The sequence below is a fragment of the Suncus etruscus genome, chromosome 8 (genome assembly GCF_024139225.1).
Source record: "Suncus etruscus isolate mSunEtr1 chromosome 8, mSunEtr1.pri.cur, whole genome shotgun sequence".
Classification (NCBI taxonomy): Eukaryota; Metazoa; Chordata; class Mammalia; order Eulipotyphla; family Soricidae; genus Suncus; species Suncus etruscus.
In genome coordinates this window covers 58,550,660-58,573,124 of record NC_064855.1, presented here as the reverse complement: position 1 = coordinate 58,573,124, position 22,465 = coordinate 58,550,660, and the positions used below count along the sequence as shown (strand labels likewise).

At 37.4% G+C, this 22,465-nt stretch overlaps 1 protein-coding gene across 2 annotated transcripts in view; it reads right to left on the bottom strand.

Moving 5' to 3' along the window:
* Nucleotides 1–22,465, bottom strand: part of LRCH1 (leucine rich repeats and calponin homology domain containing 1) — a 238,904-nt gene that overhangs the window by 52,087 nt on the left and 164,352 nt on the right. For both annotated transcript variants that reach the window (XM_049778891.1, XM_049778890.1), the window contains exons 4-8: nt 22,333–22,438; nt 9,631–9,767; nt 8,738–8,865; nt 6,926–6,989; nt 2,111–2,216 (exon numbers count right to left, since the gene is read on the bottom strand). In XM_049778891.1, coding sequence (XP_049634848.1) covers nt 2,111–2,216; nt 6,926–6,989; nt 8,738–8,865; nt 9,631–9,767; nt 22,333–22,438 — 541 coding nt within the window. The remainder of the gene's footprint in view (nt 1–2,110; nt 2,217–6,925; nt 6,990–8,737; nt 8,866–9,630; nt 9,768–22,332; nt 22,439–22,465) is intronic.

Sequence of the window (22,465 nt, the reverse complement as noted above, 5' to 3'; positions counted from 1 at the left end):
AGGAACAAAGAAAAAAACTTAAAGAGGGCTTTTGGTGATCAGTGATGTATGACAAGTAACCTTCAAATTCAAAATTTAACAAATATCTGTTGAGCTTCCAAGTGGAGGTAGTGTGTAAAACAAACATTTTAGTGCTTAAAAAATTTGGTCTAACCAAGCTTCGATATATAAATTGGGAAACAGTTTCAAAGACACATCTGAGGGCAAGAAGTTAAAATCTTAACAATACAAAGCATAACTATGATAAAGAACATTTTGAGGAAAAAGTTTCCTTAGAATATATTAAAAAGTTATAAAAAAGAACAGTCCCTTCACCAGTGCAACATTCCCATCACCAATCCCACTCCTATCTCCCTCCTCTCCCAACCCTGCCTGTATTCAAGACAGGTATTCTATTTCTCTTACTCACTACTATTGTCATGTTAGTTGTTAGTGTAGTTATTTCTTTAACTGCACTCACCACTCTTCGTGGTAAGCTTCATCCCAACTAAAACATGTTTGTAATCATGGTGCTTAAATAGAAATATTATTTAAAAAAAAAACAGAATAAAAAAGGATATATTAAACAACTGTGTGTTCTGAATTCAAGAGTGGGGAATTGGGGAATTTGGAAGAAATACTCAAAAGCTTTTTCCTCTTTAATTTCAAGACATAAAACAGCAAAAGTTATTTTTAATAACTCTAGCCAGCAAAAGATTCAATTCTAAGGCTGAGGGGTGGGTGGAACTTACTAGTAACAAATCAAACAATTCTTTTTTAAAAATTTTCCATAAACACTACCTTCTGTTTTATATAATTTACAAAGCTTATATCAATAAAACAGAAGTTATGTCTGCATAAAGTCTACAGCTAAAATTTTACAAGGTAGAGATTTAGTCATAATTTCTGATATATTTCTATTATGTCATGAAATAGAAATCCACAAAACAGCAAATCTTATATTTTAGTATCTTCTTTAAAGTTATTGGGAGAAATAACAAGCCAAAAAATACTGTCAAAATATAAATAAGACCTTCAAACCAAATATAAAATGTATTACTGGGATTTCCAGGGTATACAAGACACAATGTGCTTAGTGATTATTGGTGATTATTAAAAAATCAAAGTATTAATTTTAGAATGAAAGATAATCCCTCATGCTTGCCTTACATCTGACTAACCCAAATTTTATCCCGGGCACTCCATATGATCATCTTGCTCTGTCAGGAGAGATCCCTAAGTACAGAAGCAGGAATAAGCCCTAAGCATAGCTGGTGTGCCCCGAAAAATACAAACAAAAATGGTGACATCAAAAATAAAACTGTTTTGGGTCCTCAAATCAATGTTTGAGGTGAGTTGTCTATCAGTAACTCCCAGGTGGAATTATTATGTAAATCCAACAAGATCTAGGGATTTATTTTACTCAGCGTTATCCTTATCACTAATTTTTTAAGAAAATATTTACAAAATTTTTTGATAAATCTTGATAATTAGTTTAGCTCTGCTACTTCCTAGCTATGTGGCTATTGGCAAGTTACTTAAACATCCTGTCTACAAAATGACAATAATTGGAGTATCTTTCTCAGAGCTTTTTTTTATTTTGTTTTTTGTTTTGGGGTCACAGTAGGCAGCTCTCAGGGGTAACTCCTGGTTCTGCGCTCAGATATCACCCCTGACAGGCTCAGGAGATATGGTTGCTGGTAATCATACCAGAGTTGGCCGTGTACAAGGCAAACAAGGCAAATGCACTATTTTTTTTTTTTTTTTTGGTTTTGGGCCACACCCTTTGATGCTCAGGGGTTACTCCTGGCTAAGCTCTCAGAAATTGCACCTGGCTTGGGGGGACCATTTGGGACGTCGGGGGATTGAACTGCGGTCCGTTCCTTGGCTAGTGCTTGCAAGGCAGACACCTTACCTCTAGCGCCACCTCATCGGCCCCGCAAATGCACTATTACTGTGTTATCGCTCTGGCCCCTTTCTCAGAGTTTTGAGCTTGCCATCACATAGCACAATACTTGATGCATAGAAAATGCTACATAAACGAAAGGTATTATAATTCCATATTTGTGTTTATTTCAAACCTAGCTTTTTAAACATAAAAACAAACCCTCCTCATCTTTTATTCTCAGACCTTTAACTGGGCTGAGAAGATGGCACGAGTCATCCTTGACAATCTGCTCTTCTTCCATGATGTTTGACATTGGCACATTCAGGCTGACAGTGTCTTCATCAGAAGGCTGAAAAAAAAAGTGCAGATTTATTCAAGGGATAAATATTACCAATATAAATGAAGAAAATGTTATAACACATATATACAATGGAATAGTACACATGTGAAAAATGATGCAATCATGTAATTCACTATGCCATGGATAAAATTGGAAAATATCATGTTAAATAAAGTAAGCCAGAAAAAGGAGAATTAATACAGGATGATATCACTTACATGTGATATTTAGAATAACTCCAAGTATAATAATGAGAAAAAGAAATAGTTGGAGAGGGAGAAAGATAGATGAGAAACAGCAGAGGACAGGGGTCAAAAGAGATTCAGGAACATCATTAAGGAATAGTATTAAGGAAGGACAGAGCTAAATATTCAAAATGAGTCAACAATATTAAAATCATGAGACCCAAACTTTAATAATCAAACCACCATCTCTTAACTGCAAAGATAACAGGTTGAGAGATGGAGGTATGGGAATGGACCTGGGAACATTGTGGAGGGAAGCTGACGGTGCTTGTGGGATTGTTGCCAGAACACTGTATGTCTAAAATTCAATTTAAAAATTTATAAATTCACTTTATAAACTTAAAGTGTGGCGCTTTACTTAAAAAATGTAATTTACCAAAAAAGATTTTTATGCAAAATGGATAAAAGGGTAATTATTCCTTTATATATGTAAACATAGACAAAATTTATTTATAAGAATTGTCAGTGCCTGCTTAAGAATTGGAAATGGGGCTCAAGAAAGGGACTTTCTAAGACTGCTGGCAAAGTTCTGTTTCTTGAACTGGGATCTGACTATATGATGTGCTCACTTTGTAAACATTCATCTAGATACCAGTCATGTACTTTCAGTACTTTCTACGCACATATTCCTATGCATATAGACTATATGAGAAAAAGCATATTTCCCCCAGTTCTACTGAAATAAAAATAACAAAGCAGATTGCCTTATAACACACACACAACATGTTGGATGTGTATATATTACTGAATTATCATCACAATAATCTTAGATCACCAAACCTTAAAAACTTACAATGTTTTGTTTTCCCCTTAGTACTTTTAAGATTAAACTCTTAGCAATTTTGATATATATATATATATATATATATACACATATCAATATATATAACACTAAATTGTTTTCTATAGTTTGCAGAAGTAAGTAATCCAGGACTTAGTTATGTCTGAAACAGAAATTTATTACTTTGGTTTTTTCCACCTCAACCCCTATACCAACTTCTGCAAATCACCAATTTGTTCAGTTTCTATTACTTTATCTGTTTGGTGCCAGGTAAAAGTGCATTTTGTGAAAATTCACCAATCTAATTAATACTCATGTGCTCATCTGTATATGTATTTCAGGTTGACATTGTTTCTGCCAGGTACCTGATATATGGACATAAGAATGAGCACTAAAAAGGACAGTGAAGACTGGACAGATAGCAGATAGTGAAGAGGTGAAGATTCATTCCCTGCATGTATCCAACCTTGATTTGACCCCCAGTTCTACATGGCCTCCCAGCATGGCCAGTATTGCTGCAGAGGCCCCTGAGCACTGTTGGAGATGCCTACATCCCAAATTTGTGTGCCCACCACAGGGCTGGGGTAGTATGTCTTTGCATTGAACGACCAGATATGATTGGCTGAGAATTGTCAGTACTGGCCCTAAGGTTCCCATTAAAAAAAAAAATAGAAAGAAAGAAAAAAATGCCTTACATAACAAGGCAAATAAATGGAAAAATTCTACTGTGCTAATCTGAAGTCTAATCAACAGTTTTCATAATATGGTATTAATAATTTCATTTTTCATAATAATGATATAATGTCATGAGTTCAATGACAACACTAATTTAACAAAACTATATTAAGAGGTTTCATGCAGCTTGTCACTAAAAGCAGACAATCAACCTCTGAGATGTTATCTCATTAGTTATAGTGTCTTATATGCAATATTAAGCTTTGGTTTATTTCTCTATGATAGGCCAAGAAAGATACATTAAATATGTAGAAGTACTAAATTACCATGATTCTTAACAGGAACATGTGTGCTGTGGGTTTTGAAAGAAAGACTTCAGTTAATCATTAAAATTAGCTCTCTATGTGGGTCTTGTTTCCTTGCTGATAAATTTTATGCAGAAAAATCTATGATTCTGCTACAAATAAAATATGAATGTTCTTTTATTTACTGTGCTTCCACCCTGGTGTTGCTATTTATTGAACAGCATTCCAAATGACAGGGATTAGGAACCTCACAGAACACATTTTATTTTTGGACACATGTCAAATTGTTTAGATGCTGAAAGAAAAAAATGACGTGTATTTCCTTCATTAAGCAGGATCATTAGAATTCTGATTTTCCTCCCTGTTTCTTTTTAGAAAAACATATTATGACTTCTTAAAATTTCTAAATGAATCAGACAATGGCAACAGCCAAAGAAAGGGAAGGTGTTATGATTCTTGAACCCACAATGAACTATATGTGTGGAACAAGATCCACTGGTCATAGGTGAAAACAAACTTGCCAAACAAAGGAAAATAGAAACTATATGGGGTTATTTAGAACCTTTACCAGCTACAAACAAATACGTTCCAAGTTCTTCTCAAAATGAGTCTATAATAAGGCAAGAAAAACATTCAGAATATTTGTGCATTTTATTCTGTTCTATAAATCTTTCTATAAATCTTCTTCCTCCTATTACCATACTTATAAGCTAATCAAATTCCAAAGATATGCATCTAGTTTAAAGGAAAAGAACAGACCCTTGGCCTCTATTTAGTATATTAGCATCCTACTTATACTAAATGAGAACAAACAGATAATTTAGTTCTTTGTGTAATGTTTTATTAATGAACTTAATTATTCCTAGAAGACAGATAAAGAATAAAGCAGAGCCTGTTTTAATTTAATTATAAAACAAAGCCTGGACTGGGTAATTTATGAAACAAAGAGACATTTCAGGGTACTTAAGAATTTTACTAAAGCTACAGGGAGATAAATTAAATACAACTTAAAGAAATGTGTTAGGTATTTTTCTCCCTCAAAAAAACAAAACAAAACAAAACAATTAACTTCTATGTAGTTTCGTGGGAGTCATTTAAAAAAAATCAAAACAGACCTTTTAAAAATAGTTTTGTGGGGTGGTGCAAGCAGTAAGACATCTGCCTTGCCTGTGCTAGCCTAGGACGGACCGTGGTTCTATCCCCTGGCTTTCCATATGGTTCTCCAAGCCAGGAGCGATTTCTGAGCGCATAGCCAGGAGTAACCCCTGGGAGTAACCGGGTGTGGCCCGAAAAACAAAAAACAAACAGACAAAAAGAGTTTTGTGTCAGACTCATGTTTGTTTTTGTGATTGTTGGTCTGATCATTTTTGGGGGGTGGCTTCTTTTTGGTGAGGATTTGATGCCATTCCTATGGGTCTTCAGAGCTTATTCCTGCGTCTATGCTCAGAGATCTCTCCTGGCAGGGCTTGATTGTACAGGAAATGAAAGCCCAGTCAGCTGGATATAAATTAAGATATTTACCCCTGTCCTCTCTCACTAGTCATATTCCTTTTAAAATATTCAGTATTACAAAGATTTTTAAGGTAATTTAATTTTTTTTTTTTTTTTGGTTTTTGGGCCACACCCGGCAGTGCTCAGGGGTGACTCCTGGCTGTCTGCTCAGAAAATAGCTCCTGGCAAGCACGGGGGACCATATGGGACACCAGGATTCGAACCAACCACCTTAGGTCCTGGATTGGCTGCTTGCAAGGCAAACACCTCTGTGCTATATCTCCGGGCCCATAACCTACTTTCTAAGGCATTTTTTAAAGATAAATTCAAATATCTTAGCTATATTTTAAACTTCAAAGACTTAAAGCAAACAGAAAAAACAGTAGTTTCTTGAGACATATGTCATAAAAATATGAATATTCTCTATATGACATGTTTGACCTATTAATTACATTTAAGAGAACCATAAAGTATTAAAACTATAAAACTCAAGGGTTCCCTCAAAAAGATACATCTGATATATCTGATGCTATATCTTCCACTGTCCACTATTAATTAGGAAGTTCTATCTATTGGGTTATTAGTGAAAGAAGTGGGGATATCAATCAATTATTCAATAGCAAATAAGTTACTTTTATTTACAACCACTGTAGGCAGCACTAGTGCATGAGGTCCCTTGGATTACAAAAAAAAAACTTTTTGTCAAATTACCTAAAAAAGTATACAATATAAGAGTACAGGAAAACAAATGTTTCTAGTAAAATTATGACCACACACAATCTATTTCCTATTGCTAAACCACTCGCTTGCAATGTACATTTTATTCCTGAACATTTATGCATGCAAAACAAATTTTTTTCCAAAATTACTGGCATTCATAAACAAACATTTCAAAAAATGCCTCCTGGTTATTACATACCACTTAGGCATCTCATAAAGTGTATTAAGCATACAAGAATGTTGTAGATAATGTGGAGGATACAGTAGGATAAGAAGGAGATAGAGTCTCTACTTAAGGGATGTTTACAAATATTTAAGATGCAGGAAAAACTAACAACAGTTAGTATTTGTATAATCCTTAGAGAATTTCAAATTGCTCCCATGAACATTATCACATAGTTTTATGAAGTGGAATAGCCCTTTACTAGAGAGCAGTGTAACGAATGCAAAGAGATACATCTTGCCTCATAAAATGAAAAAATTCCCGAGTATGAACTTTACCTCGGTGGCAGATAATCGCTTATCACCATTATCACTTCCAACTCCTGAATCGGAATCCTTCTTGCTGGGATGGATGTCATCAATATTGAGTTCATTAAAAAAAAAAAAAAGAAGAAGAAGAAAGAAAGAAAATCACAAAATAAATCAATAAATATTTGAATTACAAATTTCTAAGTAAAATATTATGATTGATACAAGGCAACAAGTCAGTTCATGTTAAAAGGTTTTAAATAGAGTCTAATGAAAAGCAGATATATTTGCACTAAAAACGGAAAATTGGATGGATTCTTTGTGTTTGGGGGGCATGGGTTTACAACACAATAAATATTCTGCTTTTTTGTTTGTATTTTTATTTGTTTTGTTTTGGGGACGCACTTAGTGGTGCTCAGGGGTTTCTCCTGGATCTGCACTCAAGGAATTACTCCTGGTAGTGTTCAGGGGACCATATGGGATGACAGGATTAGAACCTGAATTGGTCATGTACATGACAATCACTCTTCCCACTCCAATCTTGAGTCTTTTTTTTAAATACTTAACAGGTTTTTTTTTTATTTTATTGATTCTAGCCCATAAAAACATGCAAAATAATTTAAGTGTTTTATATCTTTTATATTCTGTGTGTATTTTTTATTTCCTATATTTTTTTCAGTAATTCTCTAAACTTTTATTCAATGGTATAACAAATGTTCTAAGAATAACAAATATAGATTAAGCATTATAAAAATATATCATTAGGGAAGACATGTTTATAACCACTACAACTGCATCATTAGTAAAATGATAAGAAAAGATTTCTACAGAAAAGTTTTCTTGGGAACAACCTGTTGTAAAAATTTTGTTATATGAAAATTCAAGTTTAGATTTATACCCCCAAATTCCAAGGACATGTAAAAGGATGTTTCCATTCTAAACAGGAAATAGAATAAACCTTGCACATTGTATTTCTGGTTTTATGCTTTGTTTTGTTTTATTCCATAGCCACTGGTGCTCAGGATCTACTCCTGGCTCTGTGCTCAGGAATCATTCCTGACAAGCTCAGGGAAACATTTGGGGTACTGGAGATTGAATTTAGATTGGCTGCATGAAAGGAAATGTCTTACGTAATTTCTTGCTATATTAAAATGTAAGGATTTTACTATTCCTTTAGTAAGTTATATACTACACAAATAAGCTCCAATACCTAAGAATAATAGAAATCATCCCAGCATATAATTCTGGGATTATTCTTCTGAAAAATGAGCCAAATGTTGGCTATTGAACTTGATAGAGTAGGAGATAACATACGTCCCTCAGTTTTCCCCAAGACTTAATCACTTCAAAGACGTGATTATGGATGACCTTGTCTAATATTAATTCCACAGTACCTGGTGTACTATCTTTCCGGCACTGAATAGTCCATTTCTTGAAGAATTAAAAAAATAAGTATGAAGCTTTTCTTAACAATACTACAGAAGAATTAGTCATTAAAAATACATCTGAGCTTGAAATAGCTGTTTTAACTGAGAAGTAAAAATTATCTATATTTATATTATAGATCTCACTCACAAGGAGATACACACACTTACATATATAAGCATGTACACATACATACACAGCATTCAGTAAAGATGGAATGTTGATTAGACAATATATGATATCTGATATCTGAAAGATGTCAAATATTATCAACAGACTCAATTTTCTCACGCCAAATGTTAGTGAGATTATAAATTGCAATTCTGTATTGATTGTGCGAAACAAAGGATCCAAAGAGAGTTATTTACTTGGAATACTTTGGCCTAAAAAGATCCTAGATAGGGTAGTTGTGCTTACCTATCTTCCACATGCTGGTGTATATGTGGCCTTTCCATTGTATGGAGGTACAGGGAGTCAGTTGTTTTAATCTGGCATGCTTGGATGCTCAGATACTTGAATATATGCACTTTGCCCTTTGTGCAAATCTATGGAGAAAGAAATAGTTCATATTATACTTTATGGAAGAAAATTTAAGTTGTTGGCATTTGATGACATATTTTAATTTCTTCAGTGACATTTGACATAATTAACAATTTAACAAAATATATGAAATTTGGCTTCTCTAAAATACATAAGGATTTTAGATAATCTTTTCTCCAAATTCTATTTGAAACAAAAACCATATTCAAGAAATTCATAGTTATTCCTTACAAAGAATTACAAACTTCTAGTAGAAATGTGTTTTAAATATAATTTTATAAGTACAGAAGTCAGATCTGACATGTTGAGTCTTAAGAACATATACATTCTAATCTGTTCAAACGCATTACATTATGCAAGCCTGAATCTTGTCTTTACAGAACCAATATTCTTATTTCAAAATATTTAAATCCCATTTTCTAGCTAATATTAAAAAGGATTCTATTATTCCTTTTTTAAGTCATACACTATGCAAACAAAATCAAATACCTAAGAATGATAAAAATCATTCAAGAATATAATTCTGGGTTTTTATCTTCTGAATAATGCACCATATGTTGGCTACTTAACTTGATGGAGAAGATAACATATACTTTCCTCAGTTTTGTCCAAGATTTTATAGCTTTGGAGACTATGATTATGGATGATCTTGTCTAATGTAATATAAATTCCACAAAATAGCAGAAATAAAACACCTCTGGCCAAGAGTTGTCTAAGTGCTTTTGACAGTACATCCTTCAAGGTAATAGCTTTTTCCCAAGATTACTCACCTGTGCTGGAGGAGACTGTAAAGGGTTATTCTCCAGTAGTAACACTTGCAGTTGCTTCATCTCCCTAAAGCAAATAGGAATTACCAGCACTTTGTTGCAGGAAAAGTCAAATTTCACCAAGGGAAGGTCTACTAATTCTGAAAAAATAAGGAAGAAGAAACAAACTCAGAAAGCAACAAGATGAAACAACCAAACAGATTAAAGAATGTATGCTTATCAAGAAAAATATAACAACATAAACAAAATAAAATTATAAGTTTTTTATTTTCCCTTTTTTTCTCTAAAATTATAAGTTTTGAGTATAAATTCATATGTGCAGTATGTATATATAATTTACCAAGAGAAGGAAATTTTATCACTTTGAGTCCAACAATTTAATTTTTAATTAAAATTTTTATTGAATCAGAGAGTCCAATCATTTTAACTTGTTATGAAAATTAGAAAACAACATTTAAGATTTTATAGTTTTTCCTCCTCCCCCCAATAAAACAGCCAGGAAGCCAAATCAACTAATCACAAAATGTCTACTCATTCAATGTATACAGATATCATCTTCAGAGTTACATGAATATGCTCAGAATTTTCTAACTCCATTAAAAATAAATACTATCTCATTCAGTTTTGCAATGGACCCCATGATCCTTCTGCTGTAAGAAACCTCTTCTATAACTACACAAACAAAATCATTATATAATAAGTTTAAAATCCCCACCCAGTGGCATAGTAAACACTCAGTAATTTCTAGCATTCCAACCAACACTGGCAGCTGATAGAAAGAAGAACAAATACATTTCACTATGCAAAGAGGCTGGGCCTGACGTGTAGGGTGACAAGAGGCAAGTGAATACTGTCTAGATTTGAAAGAACAACAGAGGCTCATTTTGGACCTTTGGGTAACGGTAAAATATACCTACTTTAAAATTCAAGGAATTTCTACTTTGAAAGTAGAGGAAGGATGGGACAGATGTGAAAGAACCCAAGGCAGTGATCTAAAGAATGAACACCATCCCTCCACCACACCCCCATACTACTTTACTTTGCATCACTGCTTCATCCACAAAGTCACACCCAGGAAGCTTTACTCAAAATCAAGATTGCTTCTCTAAATTCAGCTTGCTCTGGGTTTATCAGGGACTTTCCTTCCCTCAGACCTTAGTAAACTGTTTTGTTCTTAAAGAAAGGAGTGTACTATTACAATGGACACCAAAGAGATGGTTCCCTTCTTAGTTCCCTGATAGAGGGCTATGTAAGAGAAATTCAGAAACTGCCCCCCCCTTTTAAATAATTTTTATTTTTACCAAAGTGGATTACAAATCTTTCATAGTAATATTTTAGGTACATAGTGACATTGAATCAGAGCCATTCCCACCACCAACGTTGTCCTCCCTCCACCCCTGTTCCCAGCATGCGTCCATATCCCTCTCCTTTGCCTCCTTCCCTGGCTGCTAGTATAAGTGGTTCCTTCTGTGTCTAGCTTGTTGTAGATTGGGTAGCGATTCTGTTGTCGTTGGCTTTGGATTTGGTGTTTAAGTCTGATCATTTTTTATTTCTACTCAATGTTCATACGATTGCTTGGTCTTGGTCCCCCCACCCCTCATTATTTCCCTCTCAATTTATAGGCAGAACAAGATGGTTCAAGTTACGTGGTTCTGTTTGAAGAAAAGAAAAAGGGAGGTGGGCAAAAATCAAACAAGCAAAACTTCGTTTTTTTGGTTTTGGTTTTGTTTTTGTGCCACACTGCTCAGGGATTACTCCTGGCTATGTACTTAGAAATTGCTCCTGGCTTGGGGGACCACATGGGATGCCCAGGAATCGAACAGCGGTTCGACAAGCTAGCGTGTGCAAGGCAGACACTCATGCAGGGTCTCAAACTCAATTTACCTGGGGGCCGCAGAAGGCAAAGTCGGGGTGATCGTTGAGTGCAAAGTCAGTAGTAAGCCTTGAACATCGGGGGTGTGTGTGTGACCCAAACAACTAAAACAAGACAAAAAAAAAAAAAAGATTCCTCTAGGGCAGGGCCAGAAAATGTTGTACGGAGGGCCCTTTGCGGCCCAAGGGCCGCGAGTTGAGCCCCCTGCAAGCCCTGTGCCACTGCTCTGGAAAACTGCCCTGTTTAAAAGCATCCGGATCCAGCTCTTCTTCCACCCTATCGCAAAGCAGGATAAGTGATTGCTCTCTTGCCATATTAGCCTGGAGGTAAACGAAAAGCAGGAAGAGGTAAACTTGGAGCTCAGGAATCCAGAAACTCCAAAAGGAAAGAGAAACTATGACTCCATTTCACTTCCAAGTCTGTTTCAAAAACAAGTTCAAGGGGCCGGGCGGTGGCGCTGGAGATAAGGTGCCTGCCTTGCCTGCGCTAGCCTAGGACGGACCGCGGTTCGATCCCCCAGCGTCCCATATGGTCCCCCAAGAAGCCAGGAGCAACTTCTGAGCGCATAGCCAGGAGTAACCCCTGAGCGTCACAGGGTGTGGCCCAAAAACCAAAAAAAAAAAAAAAAAAAAAAAAAAAAAAACAAGTTCAAGAATTCTTTCTAAAGGTCTAGCTCTTTGATTTATTTCATCTCTGAGTTGGTTAAGTTTCCTTGCCACTTTTAGGTTGGCTATTTTGATGACAATATCCAACCTGGGTTCTGGATTATTTGGCAGCTTTTTGTTAGAAAAAAGGGATTTTTTAAAGGCAGACAAGAAGACTGGAATTCCAGACCTAGATGGAGAAGTAACCAACAGTGAAGGTATGTTAAGAAAGGATGGTTTTCATAATGACAATCACTATTTTCTCTTTAAATACAATTATCATTTTTGATCTCTTTTTTAAGATAACAGGAAGCTGACAGTTTTACAACCAGACAATGGAGGTGGAAATAATAATTCATGTCCCCCAAAAGATCAAAATAAACAAAGCAGAGGGAAGAGAAAAGAAAATAAAGATTCTTTCTTTCCCCTATCTATTGCCCTTAATCCTCATCCCTCTCTCCCTTTAGCTCTCTCTCTCTCTCTCTCTCTCTCTCTCTCTCTCTCTCTCTCTCACAGAGGGGAAATGATATGGTTACTTTAATCTTTTATTCATTCTGGTTCTAAAAACAGCAAAATACAGTCTCCTCATGGCAGTAGATGAAGTAAAAACACCACAAAATTGATATGGGCCATTAGGCCACAAACTTGACCCACTCCTCAAATTAGAAGCATATGAGAAAAGGTGTTCAGGAAGGCTCAACAAGCAAGTAAATATGGAAAGTCTTTAAATTCAATGCCCAAGAGCTTTATCAATGAACTTTTGTTAATGGAGTTCTCCTGAGTGAAGCAACAGGAAATTTGATATTTGGGAAATTATTCAGAAAGGGGAAAAATAAGCATACTAAAGTTTTAGCTTTGAGTGTATTTTAAAATATTGAAACTGAAAAAAATGTAATTATGAACATTACAGAAACCGTAACTTGTCTCCTTAGGGATAGGAATGCTTTTAAGGTAAGAGAATAAAGTATGATGAGAGAAGCAGAATAAACTAGACTTCGCAGATCTGTTTCTTTCTATCCACTTTTACACTATATAGAGCACAATAATTGTAATATCAGTTATGTTAAATTTTCCTTTGGAAAACGAGAGTTCAATATTTGCGATTATTTTTCAATGATTAATAGGAAAGTTAAATGTAAGTTAAAGTTTTCTTTAATATTATGAAAGTATAGATGACTACAAATTTCCTATTAGTGGGAGTGTTCCCTTTTCAATTGCTTTAAGAATAAAGAACTTATACATACAAAAAAAGTGTTGGAATACACATGACCAAAGAAAAAGTCACGGTTTTTATACATCTCATACAATGAAATAGAACATTTTTAATGCTAAAAGTGTTACTATTTCTACTACTTTAAAACGTTAACATGAGGAAGGCAAATATGACAGTCAGGCATTTAAACCTTCCTTCTATAAACACATTACATCTTATAGAGTTCTTTTTTTTTTTGGAACAAAATATTAATTTTTATTTTTTTTATTTAACCAACTTTATTACATACATGATTGTATTTGGGTTTCAGTCATGTAAAGAACACCACCCATCACCAGTGCAACATTACCGTCAACAATGTCCCAAATCTCCCTCCGCCCCACCCAACCCCTGCCTGTACTCTAGACAGGCTTCCTATTTCCCTCGTACATTCTCTTTATTAGGATAGTTCAAAATGTAGTTATTTCTCTAAGTAAACTCATCCCTGTTTGTGGTGAGCATCATGCGGTGAGCTGTAACTTCCAGCTCTTTTCTCTTTTGTGTCTGAAAGTTATTGTTGCAAGAATGTCTTTCATTATTCTTAAAACACATAGATGAGTGAGACCATTCGGCATTTTTCTCTCTCTCTCTGAATTATTTCACTCAGCATAATAGATTCCATGTACATCCATGTATAGGAAAATTTCATGACTTCATCTCTCCTGACAGCTGCATAATATTCCATTGTGTATATGTACCACAGTTTCTTTAGCCATTCGTCTGTTGAAGGGTATCTTGGCTGTTTCCAGAGTCTTGCTATGGTAAATAGTGCTGCAATGAATATAGGTGTAAGGAAGGGGTTTTTGTATTGTATTTTTATGTTCCTGGGGTATATTCCTAGGAGTGGTATAGCTGGATCGTATGGGAGCTCGATTTCCAGTTTTTGGAGGAATCTCCATATTGCTTTCCATAAAGATTGAAATAGACGGCATTCCCACCAGCAGTGGATAAGAGTTCCTTTCTCTCCACATCCCCGCAAACACTGCTTATTCTCATTCTTTGTAATGTGTGCCAATCTCTGGGGTGTGGGTGGTACCTCATCGTTGTTTTGATTTGCATCTCCCTGATGATTAGTGATGTGGAGCATTTTTTCATGTGTCTTTCTTCTCTGTCAAAGTGTCTGTCCATTTCTTCTCCCCATTTCTCGATGGGATTAGATGTTTTTTTCTTGTAAAGTTCTGTCAGTGCCTTGTATATTTTGGAGATTAGCCCCTTATCTGATGGGTATTGGGTGAATAGTTTCTCCCACTCAGTGGGGAGCTCTTGTATCCTGGGCGCTATTTCTTTTGAGGTGCAGAAGTTTCTCAGTTTAATATATTCCCGTCTGATAATCTCTGCTTTCACTTGCTTGGAGAGTGCAGTTTCCTCCTTGAAGATGCCTTTAGTCTCAATATCCTGGAGTGTTTTACCTACGTGTTGTTCTATATATCTTATGCTTTCAGGTCTGATATCAAGGTCTTTCATCCATTTGGATTTAACCTTCGTACATGATGCTCGCTGGGGGTCTAAGATGAATTTTTTGCAAGTGGCTAGCCAGTTGTGCCAACAACACTTGTTGAAGAAGCTTTCTTTGCTCCATTTAGGATTTCTTGCTCCTTTATCAAAAATTAGGTGATTGTATGTCTGGGGAACACTCTCTGAGTATTCAAGCCTATTCCAATGATCTGAGGGCCTGTCTTTATTCCAATACCATGCTGTTTTGATAACTATTGCTTTGTAGTACAGTTTAAAGTTGGGGAAAGTAATTCCTCCCATATTCTTTTTCCCAATGATTGCTTTAGCTATTCCAGGGTGTTTATTGTTCCAAATGAATTTCAAAAGTGCCTGATCCACTTCTTTGAAGAATGTCGGGTATCTTTAGAGGGATTGCATTAAATCTGTACAATGCTTTGGGGAGTATTGCCATTTTAATTATGTTAATCCTGCCAATCCATGAGCAGGGTATGTGTTTCCATTTCCACGTGTCCTCTCTTATTTCTTGGAGCAGAGTTTTATAGTTTTCTTTGTATAGGTCCTTCACATTTTTATTCAAGTTGATTCCAAGGTATTTGAGTTTGTGTGGCACTATTGTGAATGGGGTTGTTTTCTTAATGTCCATTTCTTCCTTATTACTATTGGTGCATAGAAAGGCCATTGATTTTTGTGTGTTAATTTTGTAGCCTGCCACCTTGCTATATGAGTCAATTGTTTCTAGAAGCTTTTCCATAGAGACTTTAGGGTTTTCTAAGTAGAGTATCATGTCATCTGCAAACAGTGAGAACTTGACTTCTTCCTTTCCTATCTGGATTCCCTTGATATCTTTTTCTTGCCTAATCGCTATAGCGAGTACTTCCAGTGCTATGTTGAATAGGAGTGGTGAGAGAGGACAGCCTTATCTTGTGCCAGAATTTAGAGGAGAGGCTTTCAGTTTTTCTCCATTGAGGACAATATTTGCCTCTGGCTTGTGGTAGATGGCCTTAAGGTTCCTTCCTTTCCCATCTTGCTGAGAGTTTTGATTAAGAATGAGTGTTGGACCTTGTCAAATATCAAATTCGTCTATTGATATGATCATGTGATTTTTATTTTTCTTGTTGTTGATGTTTTGTGTATTATGTTGATAGGTTTATGGATGTTAAACCAGCCTTGCATTCCTGGGATAAAACCTACTTGATCATAGTGGCTGATCTTCTTAAATTGGCATTGAATCCTATTTACCAGGATTTTGTTGAGGATCTTTGCATCTGTATTCATCAGCGATATTGCTCTGTAAGTTTCTTTTTTGGTAGCATCTCTGTCTGGTTTAGGTATCAAGGTGATGTTGGCTTCACAAAAGCTATTTGGAAGTTTTCCTGCTTTTTCGATTACATGGAAGAGTCTTGCCAGGATTGGTAGTAGTTCCTCTTGAAAGTTTTGAAAGAATTCATTAGTAAATCCATCTGGGCCTGGGCTTTTGTTTTTGGGCAGACATTTGATTACTGTCTTAATTTCTTCAATAGTAATGGGTGTGTTTAGATATGCTACATCCTCTTCCTTCAACCGTGGAAGATTATAAGAATCCAAGAATTTATCCATTTTTTCCAGGTTTTCATTTTTAGTGGCATAGAGTTTCTCAAAGTAGTTTCTGATTACCCTTTGAATCTCTACCATATCAGTAGTGATCTCTCCTTTTCAGTTCATAATACAAGTTAACAAGTTTCTCTCTCTTTCTTTGTTAGTTTTGCCAGTGGTCTATCAATCTTGTTTATTTTTTCAAAGAACCAACTTCTGCTTTCGTTGATCTTTTGGATTGTTTTTCGGGTTTCCACTTCATTGATTTCTGCTCTCAGCTTTGTATTTCCTTCTGCCTCCCTATTTTTGGGTCCTTTTGTTGAGCACTTTCTAATTCTATGAGCTGCATCATTAAGCTATTCAGGTATGCCCCTTCTTCTTTCCTGATGTGTGCTTTCAAAGCTATAAATTTTCCTCTCAGTACTGCTTTTGCTGTGTCCCATAGGTTCTGATAGTTTTTGTCTCCATTGTCATTTGTTTTCAGGAAGATTTTGATTTCCTCTTTGATTTCATCTCAGATCCACTGGTTATTCAGTATGAGGCTGTTTAACTTCCAGGTTTTAAAATTTTTCTTCTGTGTCCCTTTGTAGTTCACATATAATTTCAGAGTTTTGTGGCCAGCAAAGGCAGCCTGCAAAATTTCTATCCTCTTGATATTATGCAGGTCTGCTTTATGTGCTAGCATGTAGTTTATCATGGAGAATGTCCCATGTACATTAGAGAAAAATGTGTATACAGGCTTCTGGGGGTGGAGTGTCCTGTATATATCTACTAGGCCTCTTTCTTCCATTTCTCTGTTCAGCTCTATTATATTCTTGTTGCGTTTCAGTCTGGTTGACCTGTCAAGTGTTGACAATGCCGTGTTGAGGTCTCCACAATTATTGTGTTGTTATTGATATTATTTTTCAGATTTGTCAACAGTTGTATTAAATATTTTGCTGGCCCCTTATTCGGTGCATATATGTTTAGGAGAGTGATTTCTTCCTGCTGTACGTATCCCTTGATTAATACAAAATGTCCATCTTTGTCCCTTACAACTTTCCTAAGTATAAAGTTTGCATCATCTGATATTAGTATGGCCACTCCATCTTTTTTATGGGTGTTGTTTGCTTGGATGATTTTCTTCCAGCCTTTTATTTTGAGTCTATGTTTGTTCTGACTATTCAGATGTGTTTCTTTTAGGCAGCAGAAGGTTGGATTGAGTTTTTTGATCCATTTAGCCACTCTGTGTCTCTTAACGGGTGCATATAGTCCATTGACACTGAGAGAAAGAATTGTCCTAAGAGTTAGTGCCATCTTTATATCGAAGTTTGGTGTGGCTGTTTGTAAGTCTTGTCTTAAAATATGCCGTTCAGTTTTCTTTTAAGAATTTTTTTTTTTTTTTGGTTTTGGTTTTTCGGCCACACCCGGTAATGCTCAGGGGTTACTCCTGGCTGTCTGCTCAGAAATAGCTCCTGGCAGGCACGGGGGACCAAATGGGACACTGGGATTTGAACCAACCACCTTTGGTCCTGGATCGGCTGCTTGCAAGGCAAACACCGATGTGCTATCTCTCCGGGCCCATTAAGAATGGTTTTGAGGGCCCGGAGAGATAGCACAGTGGTGTTTGCCTTGCAAGCAGCCGATCCAGGACCAAAGGTGGTTGGTTCGAATCCCGTTGTCCCATATGGTCCCCCGTGCCTGCCAGGAGCTATTTCTGAGCAGACAGCCAGGAGTAACCCCTGAGCACCGCCGGGTGTGGCCCAAAAACCAAAAAAAAAAAAAAAAAAAAAAAAAAAAGAATGGTTTTGAGGGCCCGGAGAGACAGCATAGCGGTGTTTGCCTTGCAAGCAGCCGATCCAGGACCAAAGGTGGTTGGTTCAAATCCCCGTGTCCCATATGGTCCCCCGTGCCTGCCAGGAGCTATTTCTGAGCAGACAGCCAGGAGTAACCCCTGAGCATCTCCGGGTGTGGCCCAAAAACAAAAAAAAAAAAAAAAAAAAAAAGAATGGTTTTGAGGGCCCGGAGAGATAGCACAGCAGCGTTTGCCTTGCAAGCAGCCGATTCATGACCAAAGGTGGTTGGTTCGAATCCCGGTGTCCCATATGGTCCCCCATGCCTGCCAGGAGCTATTTCTGAGCAGACAGCCAGGAGTAACCCCTGAGCACTGCCGGGTGTGACCCCAAAAAAAAAAAAAAAAAAAAAGAATGGTTTTGAGTCTGTAAAGTATTGTTTATCTGTTAAACTATGTATTGTTCCTTCAAACCTGAAAGTGAGTTTTGCTAGGTGCTGTATTCTAGGCGAAGCATTTATTTCATTGAGGTTTGTCACTATGTCCCACCACAACCTTCTGGCCTTGAGTGTTTCCGGTGACAGGTGTGCAGTAAATCTCAAGGATGTTTCCTTGAATGTAATTTCTCTTTTCAATCTTGCTGCTTTCAGAATTCTGTCTCTATCTATGGGATTCGTCATTGTGACTAGGATGTGTCTTGGGGTGTTTTTTCAGGGGTCTCTTTTAGATGGTACTCTTCGGGCATGCAGGGTTTGATCGCATGTATTCATTAGCTCTGGTAGTTTTTCTTTAATGATGTTCTTTATTGTTGATTCTTCCTGGAGATTTTCTTCCTGAGTCTCTGGGACTCCAATGATTTTTAAGTTGTTTCTGTTGAGCTTATCATAGACTTCTATTTTCATCTATTCCCATTCTTTGAGTAATTTTTCCATTGTTTGATCATTTGCCTTGAGGCTTTTTTCCAATTTCTTCTGCTGTATGGAGTTGTTATTCATCTCATCTTCCAGTGTACTAATTCTATCCTTAGCTGCTGTTAACCCGTGGGAAAGCTTCAATTCATCTACTGAGTTTCTCAGACCTGTTATTTGACCTGAAATTTCTGTTTGGAGTTTTCTGATTTCTGTCTTCATATTCTCTTGATTCTTATTAGTGTTCTCTTCTATACTTTGTTTGAGTTCTTTGAACATCTTCCATATTGCAACTCTCAACTCCTTATCTGAGAGACTGACTAGTTGGTTGGTCATGTTCAAGTCATCAGAGTTGCCATCTTCATTCTCTGTGTCTGGTGCTGGCCTGCATTGTTTCCCATTTTCACAATTTTATTATGCGTTTTTCTACATGTTGTGGTTGTATTCATTGGCTAAATGATGTGCATGGTCCCGAAGGGGAGCGCAGTGGCTGTGCTCCTCTGACTCCTCCTTTTCTGGGTGTGTCGAGTCACCTCCATGGAGGGCTCACGGGAAGGCAGGCTGTCCGCAGATGAGCGGCACACAGGATGAAATCAGACCAAAAATGCAGCACAGCACAGAAGAGAGGCAGATAGGGGTGCTGGCATCTGAGATCCAGCAGAGTTCAGTGGCTCCTGCCTTTCTGGGCGAGTGGACTCACCTCCAAGGAAGGCTCATGGGAAGGCAAGCTGTCCGCAGATGAGCCATACACAGGATGAAATCAGGCAGAAAATGCAGCACAGCATAGAAGAGAGGCAGATAGGGGTCCTGGCATCTGAGATCCAGCAGAGTTCAGTGGTACCTCCCTTTCTGGGCGTGTCAACTAACCTCCACGGAAGGCTCACGGGAAGGCAGGCTATCCACAGATCAGCGGCACACAGGATGAAATCAGCCCGAAAATGCAGGACAGCACAGAAGAGAGAGACATCATCTTATAGAGTTCTTTCCCTTTGATGAGCACCACTTTGTGTGTGTGTGTGTGTTTTTGTGTGTATTCAACAATGATATATTCTAAGAAGCAGATCAATATGCAGGAGTATAACAATAAAAATCAGACAGCTCACAAGTATCTCTTAATAAACCAAATGTAGACTCTATACAAACATGTTTTTGTTTTCAGGTATACCTTTTAATTATTGTTTCTGTCTTTAATATGTCTAGTGTCTGTGAATAAGAGCAAAAGCAAAAACAGGGGCCCAGAGAGATAGCACAGCGGTGTTTGCCTTGCAAGCAGCCAATCCAGGACCAAAGGTGGTTGGTTCGAATCCCAGTGTCCCATATGGTCCCCCGTGCCTGCCAGGAGCTATTTCTGAGCAGACAGCCAGGAGTAACCCCTGAACACCGCCGGGTGTGGCCCAAAATCCAAAAGAAAAAAAAAAAAAAAAGAAAAAACAACCAGGGTGACTTCGATAACCAGAGTATAATTTAGAGAAAGTATATGTACATTGACTTAGTCCTGATTACCATCCAAACAAGAAGCCCATAAATAAGAAACTTATAATCACTACAAAAAGACTTGGACAATTATTAATGGTCTAAAATGTCTGGCTATGGAGGCTGAAGTGATAGCACCAGAGTATGATGCTTGCCTTGCATGCGGCTGACCCAGGACAGATCTGGGTTCTATCCCTGGTGTCCCATATGGTCTCCCAAGCCAGGAGCAATTTCTGAACACAGAGCCAGGAGTAACCCCTGAGCATCACCAGGTAAGCCCCCCCAAAACAAAACAAACAAGCAAACAACAACAACAACAACAACAACAATAATAATAATAATAATAATAAAACGTCTGGCTAGATAGTTCTTTCTACTTGAACCCATCACTTGAGTATCAGAGGAGCTGACATTGAATGTTCACAGCAAGAGACAGTATGCTGAATCAGGCTTGCCTGAGGTGTGGAGTTTGGGCCTGGGACCTGGGACTCAATGTAAACAATTGCTGCTTCCAACCTTCAAGAATCAGACTGAGCCAACCTATGATATTAGAGCAATTACTACTTCCAAATGGTCAGGGCCCTCACTGGAGGAATAGATTTAAGACTATCAGGTTCCAAGTGTGGGACTCTCAACTCCCCAGTGTTAGAACCCTAGACAATTCTGCAGTCAGATATGCAGAACCAAGCATGTCAAATATACTGTTGGCTGGATATTTTAGAAATTCACACCTCCTCACTAAAATCAACTGCTGTAGCCCCCCCCCTGCTGTGGGCCGAATGATGTGCCCCTCCAATTTCACTGAATATTTAACATCTAGAACCTCAAAATATGACAATATTTGGAGATAGGGTCTTCAACAAAGTAAGTAAGTTACAATGAGGTCAGTAAGCTGAGCCTTAATCCAAAAGGGCTGCTATCCATGATAAGAAGAGAACAGAGGGGGCCGTGAGGTGGCACTAGAGGTAAGGTGTCTGCCTTGCAAGTGCTAGCCAAGGAAGGACCACGGTTCAATCCCCCAGCATCCCATATGGTCCCCCCCAAGCAAGGGGAAATTTCTGAGCGCTTAGCCAGGAGTAACCCCTGAGCATCAAATAGGTGTGGCCTAAAAAACAAAAACAAAAACAAAAACAAAAAAAAAAGAAGAGGACAGAGATGCAGAGGGGAAGGGAAAAGGGTGCACAAGCCAAGGAGAATGGACTCCAAGAAACCAAATAAGCTAATATCTCGCTCTCAAATCCCAAGCCTTCCAGACTCTGAGAAACTTGATTTTTTTTGTTTAAGCCACACAAGTCAGTAAGGAGTGGTGCCTTGTTATGGCACTTGAGGAAACCAACACACTTTTCATACATGCAGTCTTATGTGAGGAATGGTTCTGTGTACATCAGTGGGGCTTAAATTCAGTATCCCATTCTTGCCCTGGGCGCTTATTAAGGCACAGCTCCCATGAGTCATCACCTTCTTTTATTTATTTATTTATTTATTTACTTATTTATTTTTGGTTTTCAGCCACATCCGGTGATGCTCAGGAGTCACTCTTGGCTATGTGCTCAGAAATCTCTCCTGGCTTGGAAGACCACATGGAATGCCAGGGGATTGAACCAAGGTCTGTCCTAGGCTAGCTCGTGCAAGGCAGAGGCCTCATGGCCTGTGCCACTACTCCGGCCCCAGGTCACCACCTTCTTAACAAAAGTAAACAGCAAATCTACCAAATGATTGATGCCACACCCCATCTTACTTGTATCTTCACTTTTTACCTTGTGGTAAAACTTTAAGATAATTTCTTCTGACATTCAGTTCTCGTAGAGATTTCAGTTGACCTATCTGCTGGGGTAAGGCTGTGATTTCATTGCAGCTGACATCCTGTATCAAAAACAAAGAAAGAGTTCA